The following is a 16,861-nucleotide window of genomic DNA, read 5'->3' as shown; positions in this document are numbered from 1 at the left end:
ACTTCGGACTACGTAGTAGATAAAGGGTGAGAAACAGATCATTACCATATATAATCGGTGTCTTGTTGAGGTATGGTGAGCATGTTAGTCGCTCGGAAGGTGAGACCCCGAAGTAATTATATGTAAGTAGCTCGTTCTTGCAGCGAAGGTAAAGAAAGTCGGAATATCAACTCACTTTGAAGTTGAACTGCACTGACAAAACCACGGTGATAATGTGTTTCAATACATTAAGCTACATAGCCACGTTAATCCCTTTCCCTTCAGGAAATATTGCAACATAAACACCTTTTTGACAAAATAACAACACGTTCACAAACATGTTTTGTTTGCTATAGCAACGCTAGTTATAAAGCGATTTTATTGAGGAAATTAAAATAAACCACGATGAGAATGTCAAGTGCAATAATTTTTTTATCAGGAACCATATTATATAGGAGTGATGCATGCCCGGGGGAGGGGGCACTCCGCCTTCAATTTGGTATGGTGTGCCCACGGCGAACTTTGGGGTAATATAGGGGTTTCTGTGCTCAAATTTCAACATACGTTTGGTTTCAAGATGAACTAAAATTGGACCAAATTATATAGGTTGTGGAGCTGAACAAAATGTTATATTTCTTCTTTTTTGGATACAGAACTACAAATTTGGGAGTTTTATTCAAAGTGGTTTTTGATCCCCAACTGAAGATCTTAGGAAATTCTAGCTAATGCTAGAGCTAACAAATGTGACCCTGTACATACTCGTACCACCATTGTATGTCAATGACTCCCCATGAATGGCCGAAATGGTTTCATTTTCAACGGTCTGGCTAAATACCTCATTCATCAATGATACCCCTTGACTCTTTTGAAGGAAGGAAGTTTGAAACCCTAACACATTTAAAGGTCATTTTAAAAAGAGTACAAGCATCCTGAACTTGGTCTAAAAATGTGTCTTAGCATTCACTTTGTACTGATGTCTGAGGTCAAAGACCTGTCTGCTTTTTATCCAGGATATGTCTTTCACCTGAATGGTGAATGTGCAGGACTGCTAGTCTAAGGTTCACCAGACCTTTAAGCATAGGCTTAGGACCCGGGAATGGAAGACAAGGTAATACCATATACAAGGGGCGGAAATAATTCCAGGTGAAGCAAAAAATATGTGATCAGATCCCGAAAATTGCCGTTTTTGACATTTTTTTGCCCCACGACAAGTTGGTTTTGTCAGCAAGCCCCTCAAGTTGAAAATCTTCATAAGCCACTGAGGTTAATTCCTGAGACTAATCAGGAATAACATACAGAGGACAAAAAAACCGTGCCCTAGCTGTCGAATGATAGGCGTTCAGGTTATGAGGATTCCGAGTGCTGTCTCTAGTTCTAATTGGGTAATTCAATTTGAAATCTGATTAAGGATTTAAGAAGTCTCCCACAGAGTATGTTTTTTAAATGGAATTGGATTAGCCAAGAAACCAATTCGCCCCACTGTATGTTTTACCTTTTAATGTTAAGGAATGAGACGCTTTTTGTTTTGTATTCAATTTATTCAAATCGGCAACCACCCGACGGCCTACATTTTATTAATATGCTGTACGTGCTTCCGTTAAGGGGACTTACTATTTAAATGGATTTAATTTGTGACTCTGTAACCTTTTAAATTTTCTTATTGCAGTAAAGAAAATACTGCTTCATTGTACAGTGTAACTGTAAAGGACGTATCTTTATTATATTGTTCCGACACCATATTTTGCTTTGGTCCGGGGGTACGGCCCTGGCATAGATTTGGGTGCATTATCAGACTGTTTGACACAATGGGCCACATCGTCACAAAACTAGTCTACAGTTGGGGTGTTTGTTCAACATTTTGTACAAAAATCTTGTGCAGATTCATCTTTGTTTTCATGCAAAATTTGCGAACATTTTCCCAGAATCGTGCAAATTTATTGTAACTTTCAACCGATATAAAAGTCGACTCGAAAATGAGTATATTTTTTGGCCTCTTTGTCATCCAATCTGGTATACTTCGGAATCCCAGCCGCACATCCCTATCCACTCTATTAAATTGGCCGATTGAAATATTTCAATCTTTTATTGATTGATGATAGGAATAGATTGAAAAATAGATTGAATTTTTTTTTTGGTTTGACTCTTTTTGTAGAATGATTTCACTATCCAATCATGTTTTACTCCTAATGTACTGCCAAATGACAAGTGTTACATAAGTTTGGAATGAGATGTCTAACTTTTTAGAGTGAATATTTTCAATCTTTTTTTCAACTGGAAATGATTTTTCCCTAATTTAGGACAGCAAAAGATTGAAAAACAATGAAAATCAATCCTTTCTACTGAAAATTCAATCTAAAAAGATCTGCCCCTAAAAAATTGAAATCACTCCTTTTGATTGAAAAAAAAAGAATCCTTTGCAACATGATACATCACCCCATTACATCATCCGACTAAATATACAGTCGAGAATTTGTCCCTAATTCGGGATGGCAAAAGATTGAAAATTCAATCTCTTAGTCTTTGATTGAATATTTAATCAGGCAATTTAAGAGAGCAGTCCTTGTACACAAACATTGTCATTTGAGAACCCAAATGCAAAGAAACCCATAAATAACCTACACTGAAAGGTTACATTTTTCATTTACTTGGGAAGATACTAAGTAGTTACAGGTATATGTTACAAAATTATTTTTATAGTGTTAACATTTGACTTCCAAGAGATGAACCTATCATATAGGCCAACTGTCCTAGTTTTAATACTCTGTCCTGTATGAGATATACAGTCAATCGAGTCAAATAAAAATATGTGCACATAGTGGTCCCAAATCCAGGAAACCCATCTTTATCCCCATGTACATGTTGTTGTTGTTTTTTGTTTTTTTTTTGGGGGGGGTTGTAGGCCTACAGATATCAACCAGGAAGGTAAAGTGGACACTACACATGCACATACTATTTTTTGTTGTTGCTTGTCCTTCGTGTGACGTCATCCCAACCAAGAATCCTGGAAACAATTTTTACAAAAGGGTAAGAAAATACAGTGATTTTGATATCTTTTGGTCTTACAATGGGCCGCTATTTATTAATTTCATTGGTTTCACATTTGAAGTCTCTGTCATGTCTATATGAAATTGGCATATTCCAGTAAAACCCATACACCCCACACCATATGGAGACATTACCTAGACCTCCTACAAAGGGAGCATGAATCTCAAATGGAACTACCTGAATGGGCCACTTGTGGGAGATTAAGATTATGTCTTCCACTGAAATAGCTCAAAGGTTCCCAAGCAGCCACTCCCCTCACACCTGGGCATATATGTGACCGTCCACCACGAATGAGCCGTAAATGTCCTCAATTGTATCCTGAGTTTACAGTTTAAAATGGGCATGAAGGTCATATTCATAGGTATTTCAATTTGGTGCTACGTGTATCTCATTAAATGAGGTACACGTAGCACCAAATTGAGGTACCTATGAATACGACCTTCATGCCCATTTTACACTGTAACTCAGAATACAATTGAGGACATTTACGGCTCATTCGTGGTGGACGGTCACATATCACTCCTGTATTTCAAATGTGTGAGTCTACACATAATATGCCCATGTACCTTTGCATCACCTTAACAGGTGTCGTGATTAATCAACATAAACTTGTCTCCTCCTATATCAGTATGTCTGGGGTCAGATGATATTCAAAAATCACTGTCTTTACAAATTACATAGCAGAGAGTCGCCATTAGCACACATGCATCGCTACTAGGTAGGGTCTTTAGGATCCCTACAGTTTTGGGGTCAAAGGTCATTAAGGGGTTACTTCAGGTCAAAAACCAAAAAAGTTTAATTAGTATGTAATTTGTAACTCAGTAACCTTTTAATTTTTCTTATTGCAGTAAAGAAAATACTGCTTGATTGTACAGTATAATAAGGAAGTATCTTTATTATACAGTTCCCACGCCATATTTTGCTTCGGTCCGGGGGTACGGCCCTGGCATATATTCGGGGTGCATTATCAGACTGTTTGACACAACGGGCCACATCATCACAAAACTGGTTTACAGATGGGGTGTTTGCTCAACATTTTGTACACAAATCTTGTGCAGATTCGTCCTTGTTTTATTATGCAAAATTTGCCAACATTTTCCCAGAATGGTGCAAATTTATTGTAACTTTCAACCGATATAAAAGTCGACTCGAAAATGAGTATATTTTTTGGCCTCTTTGTCATCCAATCTGGTATACTTCGGAATCCCAGTCGCACATCCCTATCCACTCTCTTAAATTGGCCGATTGAAATATTTCAATCTTTTATTGATTGATGATAGGAATAGATTGAAAAATAGATTGATTTTTTTTTGGTTTGACTCTTTTTGTAGAATGATTTCACTATCCAATCATGTTTTACTCCTAATGTACTGCCAAATGACAAGTGTTACATAAGTTTGGAATGAGATGTCTAACTTTTTAGAGTGAATATTTTCAATCTTTTTTTCAACTGGAAATGATTTTTCCCTAATTTAGGACAGCAAAAGATTGAAAAACAATGACAATCAATCCTTTCTACTGAAAATTCGATCTAAAAAGATCTGCCCCTAAAAGATTGAAAATCAGTCCTTTTAATTGAAAAAAAAAGAATCCTCTGCAACATGATATATCACCTCATTACATCATCCGACTAAATATACAGTCGAGAATTTGTCCCTAATTCGGGATGGCAAAAGATTGAAAATTCAATCTCTAATATTCAATCAGGCAATTCAAGAGAGCAGTCCTAAATTTGTACACAAAATTGTCATTTGAGAACCCAATGATGATGTTGCAAACAAGCAAAGAAACCCATAAATAACCTACACTGAAAGGTTAAATTTTTCATTTGCTTGAGAAGATACTAAGTAGTTACTGGTATATGTTACAAAATTATTTTTATAGTGTTAACTTTTGACTTCCAGGAGATGAACCTATCTATCATATACCTGTCCCAGTTCTGATACTCTGTCCTGTATGAGGTATGCAGTCAATCGAGTGAAATAAAAATATGTGCACATTATAGTGGTCCCAAATCTAGGAAACCCATCTTTATCCCCATGTACATGTTTTTTGGGGTTGAAGGCCTACGGATATCAACCAGGAAGGTAAAGTGGACACTACACATGCACATACTATTTTTTGTTGTTGCTTGTCTTTCGTGTGATGTCACCCAACTAAGAATCCTGGAAACAATTTTGACAAAAGGGTAAGAAAATACAGTGATTTTGATACCTTTTGGTCTTACAATGGGGTCGCTATTTATTCACTTCATTGGTTTCACATTTGAAGTCTCTGTCATGTCTATATGAAATTGGCATATTCCAGTAAAACCCATATACCCCACCCCGTATGGAGACATGACCTAGACCTCCTACAAAGTGAGCATGAATCTCAAATGGGACTACCTGAATGGGCAATTTGTGAGAGATTAAGATCATGTCTTCTACTGGAATAGCTCAAAGTTCCCAAGCAGCCACTCCCCTCACACCTGGGCATATATCACTCTCATATATTTCAAATGTGTGAGTCTACACATAATTTACCCATGTACCTTTGCATCACCTTAACAGGTGTGTCGTGATTAATCAACATAAACATGTCTCCTCCTATCAGTATGTCTGGGGTCAGATGACACCAAAAAGTTGTGATGATCAACGCATCATCCATCAAACTATATAAAATTATCTCGGCCTGTTCCAGCAACTGTCATTACCTTCAAATATATCAACCCTGAGTTGGCATACATTCCATTATGTCACCAGTTTGCCCTATCTAATCATATCAAATATCAATATACACGGATCGGTTACTGTGTTCACCTTTATTTCTGAGATAATAGCATTTTATAGTTGATGTACCATTTAACAAGCACCCCTTATGACAGTGCACATTTAAGAAACAGGTTTGTTACCTGTTCATATGTGATGCGATCAAGCAGAATCAGTCAGAACTCAGAAATATTAAATTGTCAGGGTTTTTTTATAGGATAGTAAAAAGCATTAACAAAGCTGCATTTTGCAGAAAACCATATTGAAATTGAACAATCAGTTCCAAAGATATGAGCAATTAAAGAGTTTCCAAAATAAGAGGAAACAAAAGGAAATATTTCCTTTGTTTGGCTATATCTCAACATCAATATTTCTGAGTTCCGACTGATTTGGCTTGATGGCATCACATATGATCATACTGAGCCTTCACTGATGCATTTTAATTGATGTGAATTGATGGTACTGAGGTGGTTTAAAGCCATAATGTATGATCTTTTAAAATGACAATTTTCAAACCAGCTTTTTTTTTTATTTGTAATGTTTACACATGTCCCAACTCACACCAAATTGGATTCAGCAAAAATTTATAACAAAGCAATTAGTTTGAATAAAAGTCATAACATTATGGCTTTAAATTCCCCAAAGAACACCACAGTTAAGCAGCTAAGATAACAAGTGAGTTTTCTTTCATTTTACCTCATTAATTAGGCTTCAAATGACCAGATAACTTTCCTGACAGTTTTTACTAATTTATATTTTATAATATTTGGCAAAGAATAACCAAATTAAAACTTGACCAAAATTGTATATTACAGCTTTGACATGTACTTGATGGAGGCATTAGCCATTAACCTTATATGTGACACGATCTGCTCCATGAGCTTCCATGGGGCCAAAGGAGGTCTAGCATACTTGGTTCTTAAGTTATGAGGTTTTGTAATGTGTATTTTCTTATGTATTTTATTGTTTTAACTCCATATTTTTACCTTTATTTCAGTTTCAAATTTGATGCCTTTGGCCCCCATGGACCAGATCGTGTCACATATGCAAGTTATTGTAGACAGTAACATAGCTCAGGGGACAACTGTGTAATGCAAATGCCCTACAGGACACAAACTTGTTTTTGCCTTATACCTGCAATTATTAATACAGAGCTTTATTTTAGCCACTACAAAAAGCTATGAAACCAAATTTTGTTGACAACAGTAACAGGTAAGCTTATGTGTTGTTATGAGTAGTATTGACAATGCATTACAAATATTGCAAAGATTTACGCAAAGATATATAATCACCAAGGTTGACTTCATTAAGATATAATAATGAATATAATAGTCATACCATGCACGGTTAGATAATTTCAATACCAACAAACACCTTCTGATCAATAATAATAAAATGCTTTCAGTTCTTTGTATCATCGTTATTCATCTTTTGTTAAATGCATGTTACGCATGAATTATTTTTGAATTAGTGAACAAGGGATCAGCGCTCTAGCTCCAGAGGGCAGTATATCAATTTTTTAAAGGTAATCAGCGTGATTAGCAAGTGGAATAGGGCAGGATGCAGGGTCAGCTAATCACCATTCAGGCGGCATAGGACACGCAACATGTGACGTACGAGGCTGGCGAAGATACAGGGCTGACAGCCCCATTCCAAATACACGGTTAGCAATTACAAATGGAAAATTAACATACTTGCAGTGGGGTACTTTGTCGTACCCTGATGGTTTTAGAGTAAGATAATTTTGCTTTGACACCACATAAAAAATTTAGAATTGTTTGTGAAGATTTCATGATTATGTGTTAATCCAATGGTGACGTCAAAAATGGTGTCACTTCCAGCACCGCCTGCACCATTAAACAATTGATATACTGCCCTCTGGAGCCAAAGCAAAAGCGCTGCTCTCCCTTGTTCGCTAATTCAAATCCAGATTCGGCTGTCTGTTAAACTTATGATATAATAGTGTTGATGTTTACTAATGAGGTACTCACATAAACATGTTGACTGACCCATTTTGCATTTACAATTTCAATTTGATGGAAAATCCTCAATAGAATGATTGTGTTATTTAAACAGCATATCACTACAATAATTGAATCTGGTTCCTACTGAAATTAATAGCTTTTGGTGCCATGGAGGGCAGCATTCTCCTAAAGTCAGCAGGTACATTTGATTCCATATCTAATACTCTGCACCTGCCATGCAGAGGATGATTTAAGCACTTCCCAGCAAGTCTTGGGTTAGCACAGCTGTGTGAGTGAACATGACACCACTGCCCGCCCACTGCATACACACGTGCATGGTGAAATTTGAATTTTGACAGATATATTTACAATAAAAACACCTCCAAGAGGTCGGTCGATTTCACATTTTATGTTATCTACAGAAGGTGTGAATTATCCTTCATGCATACATCACTTTAGATCTGAAATCGACCAACTAATAATGACACACGGGCAATTCTAAAACAACATCTTTTGCACAGAGTTCAATGGGATTTGAAAAGTAAAGTTGCAGTTGAAATTCTAGTGATAACACTTTTACAGTGCATGATGGGGCTGCCTTAAATCATCCTCTGCCTGCCATGGTACAACATGGACTTCAGTGACATAGCCAGATATTTTAAATGGGGGGGGGGGGGGGAGGGGCACCAACTTTTGAATGTACAAACAGAAATTTTGCCGACTGAAATTGTGAATTCTTGACCAGGGACCGTTGTATAACAACAACTTATGATGCACTGACATTTCCCCACCCCCAATGGCTACGCCACTAATGAACTTCATCCTGTTCCCAGATATAGAGGAATCAACAAAGTAAACATCTTATATTTAAAATTCAATTGTTTCAGGCTAATAAACATTACCTTTTGTTGACATTTTCATTAAAATTCTCTCCATTGGTAAATTCAGTACCAGTACTCAAACCAGTACCAGTACTCCTCCCCCAATCCAACTAAGCCATCATAAGCTTTGTATAACAAGATTGATTTCAATGCCATTTGGATCTTGGAAATGAAAGTTTAGCCCTATAAAACAGTTCTTCTATTTATGTGAACCACTTTGTTAATGAACAGTTCAAAGTTGAGATGACCTATTGGGCTATTCCAGTTGAAATCCATACCCCCTATGGAAGACACAACCTTAATCTTACACACAGGGATTGTGAATTTTAAATGCTGTTACCTGAATTGGTGACTCCATTTAAAATCTGCACCCCCCTGTGTGGAATAGTAAGTTCATGTCTTCCATACGGGGTGTATGCATATCTACTGGAATAGACCTTTTAACATGCAATCTGTGAAAATGGCTGCAGCTTATGGAAACTCGAACCAATTGAGAAAAGTCAAGACCATCCACTATCTACATCAGAGGTTCGCATCAAATGGCGGGATTTTGCTTAAGGTTTTAGGCAACTATGCTTAGAGAAGATATCTTACCCTTCCTAGAATCCTTTGCAGCATGACACATCACCTCATTACATCAAATTACACACCTATTACTCTGTACAGGTTCCCTTCGTTTTCATGTTGAGAATAGATTGGCTACACATGAGTCGATAGTCAAGAAATAAACATATGTTGGAAGTTCTGGATGTGCTTTGTTCATTGACATACTTTTTGTTACTATTGACCCATGTTGCACTGCAGTTTGATCAGCTCGTAATCGGTGGGCCTTATAACATCGCGGATTAATATCAATATATTTTATTTTGAGAAATGTCTTGTGACATCTTGCCAAAAGCATCACAAATTATTAAATTCAAGTCCTATAGTTTATCTACTTTCCTTCTTCAATGCAGACCAGACAGGTCAACTGTATCACTCTTAACATGGGTCTACTTTTCGGCGTAGTGGTAAAAGCTTATTAAAAATTTGCTGCTTACGAGCTGATCAAACTATAGATAACAAATCAGTACAGAAAATAATTGAAATTGAAGAAATGCATTGTGGGAAGTGTAACGGTATCTTCTCTGATACTTGATATCACAAAATACTGTATAAGTGGAAATTTAATGCAATCAATTTTTCACATTTTGCCAATTTTTAACTGTTTCACTTGTTTTTAAATTCGCAATTTTAAGCTTCAAATACATTGAACTGTACACCAAATATATTTGTTATTTTCACAGTAACTGCTAGGAACGTAAGCGAGAAAATAAATGAAGCACAAAAAATTACCACTTTCACAAAGTAGTTGCTGTTCCTGTAAACATGTTGTGATTTACTTTATATTATTAATATAATTATGTTTGTGTGAACTACAATAGTTAAATATAGGACAGTAACATACACAGTGGCCAACAGTGGCTCAAATATTTTTCTTAAAGCGATGGGCTTTTTAAAGCCATAATGTGTGATTTGCTCCACAGTGACGCCCTATTTTTCTTGAATTTCTATTTTTAGCATGATTGTACTAAACTACCATGTGAAAGAATAAGCCTGAAGTGCTTTAATTACAGTAGAATTAAAGTTTTTATAATAAACCTGGGGATCCCTGGTTTTATTCACTGTATTCACCGATCGAGCGATGTATGTCACGTCTCGTGCATGTGGATCATTGAATCATTGATGTATAAACTGTGTGTACTAGTATATCGCTATTGGTCTTTAGTTTTACATCTTTATACATCCCAGCTGCGTGAAGCTCCACTCAATAATGATCAGTGAGCTAATACTGACGATAATTATAGGCGCTGGAATAAAATAGCAATTCACTTTATTTTACTTCATTTAATTGGCTCGAAAGTTAAAGGGGACATCATGTGATTAGTGAAAACCATTTTGTGGAAAATAAATAAGAAACTTTTCTTTATGGAAATTGCACATTATTGCTTTAAAATCAACAATACCCTATGGAAGATGTTAGAAATATCTTCAACGGGGAAAGGATGCACATTAGGCAGCTCCATTTGAATTTCATACACCTTTCCACAGAGGGAGGGTGAGTTCTAAACAAAGTTGGTCAATGTGCTATTTCCATTTTACAAGTCATCCTCCCATGTGGATGATACTTCTAAAATCTTCCATAGGGGAGTGTGTACTTTAAATGGATTAGCCTAAAACCATGAGGCAACTTTACCCTTTTCAGTGTACCACTGATGCCCTGTGTATGAGACTGTTAATAGAAGTTTAAAATACTACGAGAAATACACTACAATTTATATTCACCATATTACGACTATGTGAATAGTTGCACATTTGATTACATTTTCATTACAGTTTTGTTACGTCTATTATCAGTTGACGCATCGTCAAGGTAACGACTTGATTATATCTGCTAAGAACTGGTCTGGATTGGTGATATCGCCAAGTAGCCCTGTGGAAGAAACAAATACAAAATGTTTGATCAATAAATCTAATGATTCTGAAATAAAATTTCACTGTAAGGTCTTTAAACCCCAGAGGCACTGCCAGCCAAATTTGAGTAGGGGGGACATAATACCATTTTTTCAATTTTTACAAACGCACATTTCAACATTTTGGCTACATAGCAATATTAGTCCTTCAATCTGGTAACAAAATTTGGTTAATTTTGAAAACAGACGAAAGCGAAGAAGCGCATCCATGGTTTTGGCAGCATATAGTTTGGTTATATCCACAACCGTACAAATTGTTGAACTTGAACTTGACTCCAAAATTGTTGAACTTGACCCCAAGATGACAAATTGTTGAACTTGACCCCAATATTACAAATTATTGAACTTGACCCAAAAATTACAAATTGTTGAACTTGACAAATTACAAATTGTTGATCTTGACCCCAAAATTACAAATTGTTGAACTTGATCCTAAAAATACAAATTGTTGAACTTGACCCCAAAATTGTTCATGAGTGTTGATATAATCATTTCCAATATTTGTGCAGGATTTTATCAATTAGGAGGCTGAGTCCCCCATCCATAATACAGCTTGTAGGCCTCTTGGGAGTAGGGGCAAGGACGAAGCCTTGACCAGAGACAAAGCCTTGACCAAGGCTAGTTTTCAAGGTAAACAGGATATTAATCACCTGCTCAAAAAAAGAAAAAATCACCTTCTCAGACAAATAAAGCTTATTATTTTCCTGTATGGAAAAACAGCTATTTACAAATACATCCTTATCCTTAATACACAACATGAAGTAAATATAGGGAGGAAATACACCTATGGCTAGTATCATAGATACATATGTTTGATTATAGGAGGATGCAAGGATGCAATAAAACTTATTATTTTCCTGCATGGAAAAAACAGCTATTTACAAATACATCCTTATTCTTAATACACAACATGAAGTAAATGGAGGAAATGTAGCTATGGCTAGTATCATAGATACATATGTTTGATCATAGGAGGATGCAAGGGATTTGTATTCAACTCTAAGTGAACTAAATATTGGTAATAAGGACAAATTTTTGTGGTAATAATGTTTGCTTGACAATCAATTTCAATGTTGTATTACTATTTGAATTTGCAATAATAACATTAGGTGGAGGCGCAGTATTTAGCGTTAGCTTTGAATATTTAATTATTTTGTTTATTTTTCACCCGACTTACCTGGGTGAAAAAAAACCAAACAAAATAATTAAATGGCCAAAGCTAATGTTAAATTTGGTGCCTCCGCCTAATGAATGTCAAAAGTAAAAATGTGAAAGCAAAATGAGTTGGAGCATAATTGACTATAAGCTCTCTAATGGCCCATTTCATATGAATATCACCCCGTTGTGGAAGATTTTGTGAATTCCAACCAAATTCAACAGTTAAAATTATTCCCTTTCATCTATAGTTAACAAAATTGTTTAATTCTAGGCCAAATTCTAGGTGCAAAATTCAAATGGATTGATAATTTTTAACTATTTACAACTGGAATTGGCAAATATTTCTAGCTCACAAGTGCACCCAGAATTGAGATGGCAGACAAATCTTCCACAGGGGGTGTTTTGCTTAATTGCATCACATTTCTTTCTGAAAAAATTTGGTACCAAAATTTAATTTTTGCCAAAAGTTGTGCCGAGGTTTCAATACATACACAACGGTATATTCATTCACAGTAGTGCTTACAAGAAAAACTGAGAGCACAACTGAAGTAGACGTAATTACAAATGAAGCAAAATAACAACTTATTTTAGAGTAACATGGGAATAACTAAATCGTGATTGTACAGTCCAACCTCTTTTATCCGGCCATGATGGGACCAAGCATTGTCCGGATAAGTGAAAAATCCGGATAAGTGAATTACATGTAATTCTGTATTGAAAGTTCCAAGGACTGAAATTGTGACAACAAAAGATTGTGCTAATATGGGATAATAGCACTGAAAGATGGCTTTAGAGTGATTTGTGCAATATAGATGTCATTCTAAGCATTCAGAGCATGGAATTAAGGTGCTAAATCATCAAAAACATGTTTTCCTCTGAAAATTTCACAGCCGGATAACAGAGAGATCCATATAAAAGAGGTCCGGATAAGAGAGGTTGGACTGTATTTTGAAATATACCAACTAAACAGAAGATGATAATTGCCTCAGATTATATTATTTTCATGCAACTTATTCCATTCTTAGATAGCAGTGGCTGAAAAATTTCGATCACTATACTATTTTGAAAAGACATATTGCACTAGCCAATCGATTGCGTAAAATCATGCCTGCGTCACACAATGCTACACAGATTGTTTGGCGCACAAGGTGCTGATGTGATGCCAATCAGAGCCCCACTTTGTGTTTACGCTATTAACTGCGCCAAATGTAGCTTGATAGCAGCCTTATAATTTCTGATAAAAACTCGTCTGCTAGATCTTAGTGTACAATTTTGCATAAACTAAAAAATTTAGAAAATTGTTCAATACTTCAAATATATAAAAGCATGAAATTTAATGTTCCTTAAATAATCCTACATGTAGGCTGTAACCAGTCTTCCAAATTAGTATTTCCTTTAGGTCTTCAACCGAATCATTATTTACTTTCCTGTTTTTGTCAAATATACCGAGTAAGGTACAAAATGAATAAAAATATGTTCATTTCAAATCCCTTGTGTGTATAGGTTGAAACACTGTGTCATCTCCCTGCTGCGATATACTGTACAGATGTATGGTGCCAAAGATATTAATAAAAGGAATACATGTTTTTGATAAACTTGTACGAAACTGTACTTCATGCAACTTAAAAACATGGATTTTAGAAAAAAAGGGGTAGTTTTTAGATGATGTAATTTATCAAAATTAATGTATTTATTGTATTTATTAATTCATTTCAATCCAAAACAGGTGAATTTATTGCTTAAAACTTGTTATGGTAAATTTTGATTAAAAGATGTTCCTGTTGAGTATTTTTGTTGAAAGGGTGAAACTTATGTTTAGTGAGTGATTTGAAAACATTTGGTCACAAATAGCATGATCATACTTGGTTGTCTTCTCTCCTTCCCCTTCATCCCAAGTATGGAAATATGTTTGCCTACACCCCTGGTGCCCCCTCCCCCTGTTTAATAAAAAAAACAACAACCAAAAAATCATGGAAAGTTAGACAAACATACAGATTTTATTCCCCTGAAATTCTCTTCTTGCTCAAGCACCGCAATCACACCCCCAAAAATAATTTTTCTATTATCATACCTGCTATATCACAGAACTCGGCAAAGGATTCACACGGCAGGTAGTCTCCTTCATATGCAGACAGCATCTAGTACAAAAAAACAAAGAGGAATGCATTCATTATGTGGTAACAACTCGCATCATTGAAGATAAACTTTTGGGATGACCCTTGTATTGGGCTATACCAGTTGAAATCCATACCCCCTATGGATGACCTTAATCTCCCAAACAGGGGGTGTAGATTTCAAATGGAGCCACCCATTCAGGTAACCCCATTTGAAATTCACAGTCCCTGTGTGTGAGATTAAGGCCATGTCTTTCATATGGGTGTATGGATTTCATCTGGAATAGTCAAATTTGCCTTCCCAAGTAAAAACAAGGTATCTGCCTTGTTAATTACAGACAGATACTGTGTTTTACTTTGGGAGAAGATTGATTCAAAAACATTCTTTAATATGCCATTTATGGTGGATATAATTTGGTTCACCTCAAGTTCAGTACTGAACGTGTGTATTTTGCTCGCTGCAGTATTGAATCGTGCACGTAAAGTTAAACACGCTGAGTGTACACACACATACAGGGGCGGTTAATTGGCATGCTTGCGGCACAACCACACATGTTGTACAGGTAAGAATATAATCTCATTTGTGTGTCTAAGTTTTTACTTTTTACAACAAGACACCAGATCCTCCAACATGTCTTGTCTTCTGTTGTATGGAAAATGGTAATATATGGAATAAACAGAGAACAAAAGACTCACCTTGTCACCAGACTTAAGTAGAATTTCATCATTGTTTCGGATATAAGAAGCAACAGCAGAGGGCCAACTACCAGATCCTTGTGGAACACCTTTAAACATATTTGTGTACAGATAGTCTACGAGAGCTAGATATACACAAGCAGGCTTATAGACGCTATAATCCTTTACAGCTTTGTCAGAGACACTGTAGGAAATCAACAAACAAAATTAGTTATTCAGTATGCCTAAAGGCCAAATCATACTAGGCAATTGCAAGGAGCGCAGTTTACTTGAAGGCAACTTAGGGGCTGTGCAATAATTATGTGTACCCCGGGGTGGTGAATTTTCAAAATGGTCTGCCAAAATCACTTGCCCCCCCTTGGCTGTGCCAAAAAAAGCTTTGCCTCCCCTTTGATGTGCCAAAAACCTTTGCCCCCCCTTTGATGTGCCAAAATTCTTTGCCCCTCCCTTACACATGCAAAATTTTGGGGAACCCAAATTCAAAACCTTAAATTTTTCTATCATATAATGCGAGTGCAGCGAGCAGGAAATTTTGCATATTTGAATGTGTTCCTAACGTTTTCCTACACCTTTTTGGGGTGTATATAGAAATGGTGCCCAAAATATCTGTGCCAAAATCGCTTGCCCCCCTTTTGACCTGCCAAAATCGCATAACCCCCCTTCGACCTGCCAAAATGCTTGCCCCCCCTTTTGGCCTGCCAAAAATCTTTGCCCCCTATAATTCACCAGACCGTGGGTACACATAATTATTGCACCACCCCTTAGTCGCTACGTTGCTAGCCATGACTGGATGTTGGAGCAATTGTGAAAATGCTACCAGTGTTTGACTATAATTAAATTTTATATTGCACACTGCCACTGCTAGTATGGTATGGGCATTAGCCAGCAACTGGAAGGAGCTTGCCCTTACCAAATAGGACCTTATACCATACTGCGAAAGGTAGGCATGGTGCCCATGGGGGTCGATGATAAGTGAGGGGTGCGTTAGCGATATAATCATTCCTACTATTTCTGCAGGATTGTATCTAAGGCGACTAGAGGGTGCCCCCATCCACAATATACCTTGTAGGCCTCTTTAGAGTAAGGGTAAGGACAAAGCCTTGACCAAGGCTAGTTTTTAAGGTTAACAGGATATTAATTTCACGTTTTGGGTCAAGCTGGGAGAAAACAATACTAGGTCTACCCAAAATAGTGTATCGCACATAGACCACCTAAGTTATCGTAAATCGGTTTTCCCAGGTCGACCTTAAATTTTGGGTTGCCACATTCGGCCCACAAACGCCCAGGATTTTTAGCCCAAGACAAGCATGCAAATAGGCCTACATACGTGACCCAACCATGGCGATATACATGTGACGAGTATAAACCATTGTACAGCGTTCATTCATAACTTTTACAAGCGCGTGTGACTTTTTATTCACAGTCATAGGCCTACTCTCATATTCGTATTTATTAAAGAATTCTTGTTTTAGTTTGCAAAATACAGAGGCAATTTAAGGAGATATATAGTCATACTTCCAAGTTTTCTACTTTCTTGAATTTGCGTTTGAGCTTACATCCAAGTTTGCATTAACGATACGACTTGTCAGCACATACAGCGCTCTACATGTATGTTTCAGACTTGTGAGACAAAGAAAGTAATAAATTATGAGAAGAGGTCACAAAGTCAAATAGGATCAAATAATCCAACAGAGAATCACCCTGTAAAGTCATGAAAGTGCCGGACATAGGCTTAAATGTTTTATACTTTATTATTATTTG

The 16,861-nt window shown here is 36.5% G+C and overlaps 1 protein-coding gene and 1 long non-coding RNA gene across 2 annotated transcripts in view; both read right to left on the bottom strand.

Moving 5' to 3' along the window:
• Window positions 1-7,053: 7,053 nt before the first annotated feature.
• LOC140137485 (uncharacterized) lies at window positions 7,054-8,473 on the bottom strand. The gene is made up of 2 exons (XR_011856849.1): window positions 8,354-8,473; window positions 7,054-7,969 (listed from the first exon to the last, which is right to left on the bottom strand). It is a non-coding gene; the product is annotated as an uncharacterized lncRNA (long non-coding RNA).
• Window positions 8,474-9,806: 1,333 nt separating this feature from the next.
• LOC140137484 (E3 ubiquitin-protein ligase UBR4-like) overlaps window positions 9,807-16,861 on the bottom strand; it is a 194,859-nt gene continuing 187,804 nt past the window's right edge. Inside the window, 3 exon segments of the mRNA XM_072159195.1 lie at window positions 9,807-11,092; window positions 14,362-14,428; window positions 15,101-15,284. Of these exon segments, the coding sequence (XP_072015296.1) occupies window positions 11,028-11,092; window positions 14,362-14,428; window positions 15,101-15,284 (316 nt within the window). The 3' untranslated portion in view covers window positions 9,807-11,027.

This window comes from Amphiura filiformis, chromosome 17 (assembly GCF_039555335.1).
Source record: "Amphiura filiformis chromosome 17, Afil_fr2py, whole genome shotgun sequence".
NCBI classification, from domain to species: domain Eukaryota; kingdom Metazoa; phylum Echinodermata; class Ophiuroidea; order Amphilepidida; family Amphiuridae; genus Amphiura; species Amphiura filiformis.
Note: the sequence above shows the minus strand (reverse complement) of the source record. Positions and strands in the feature narration are given on the sequence as shown.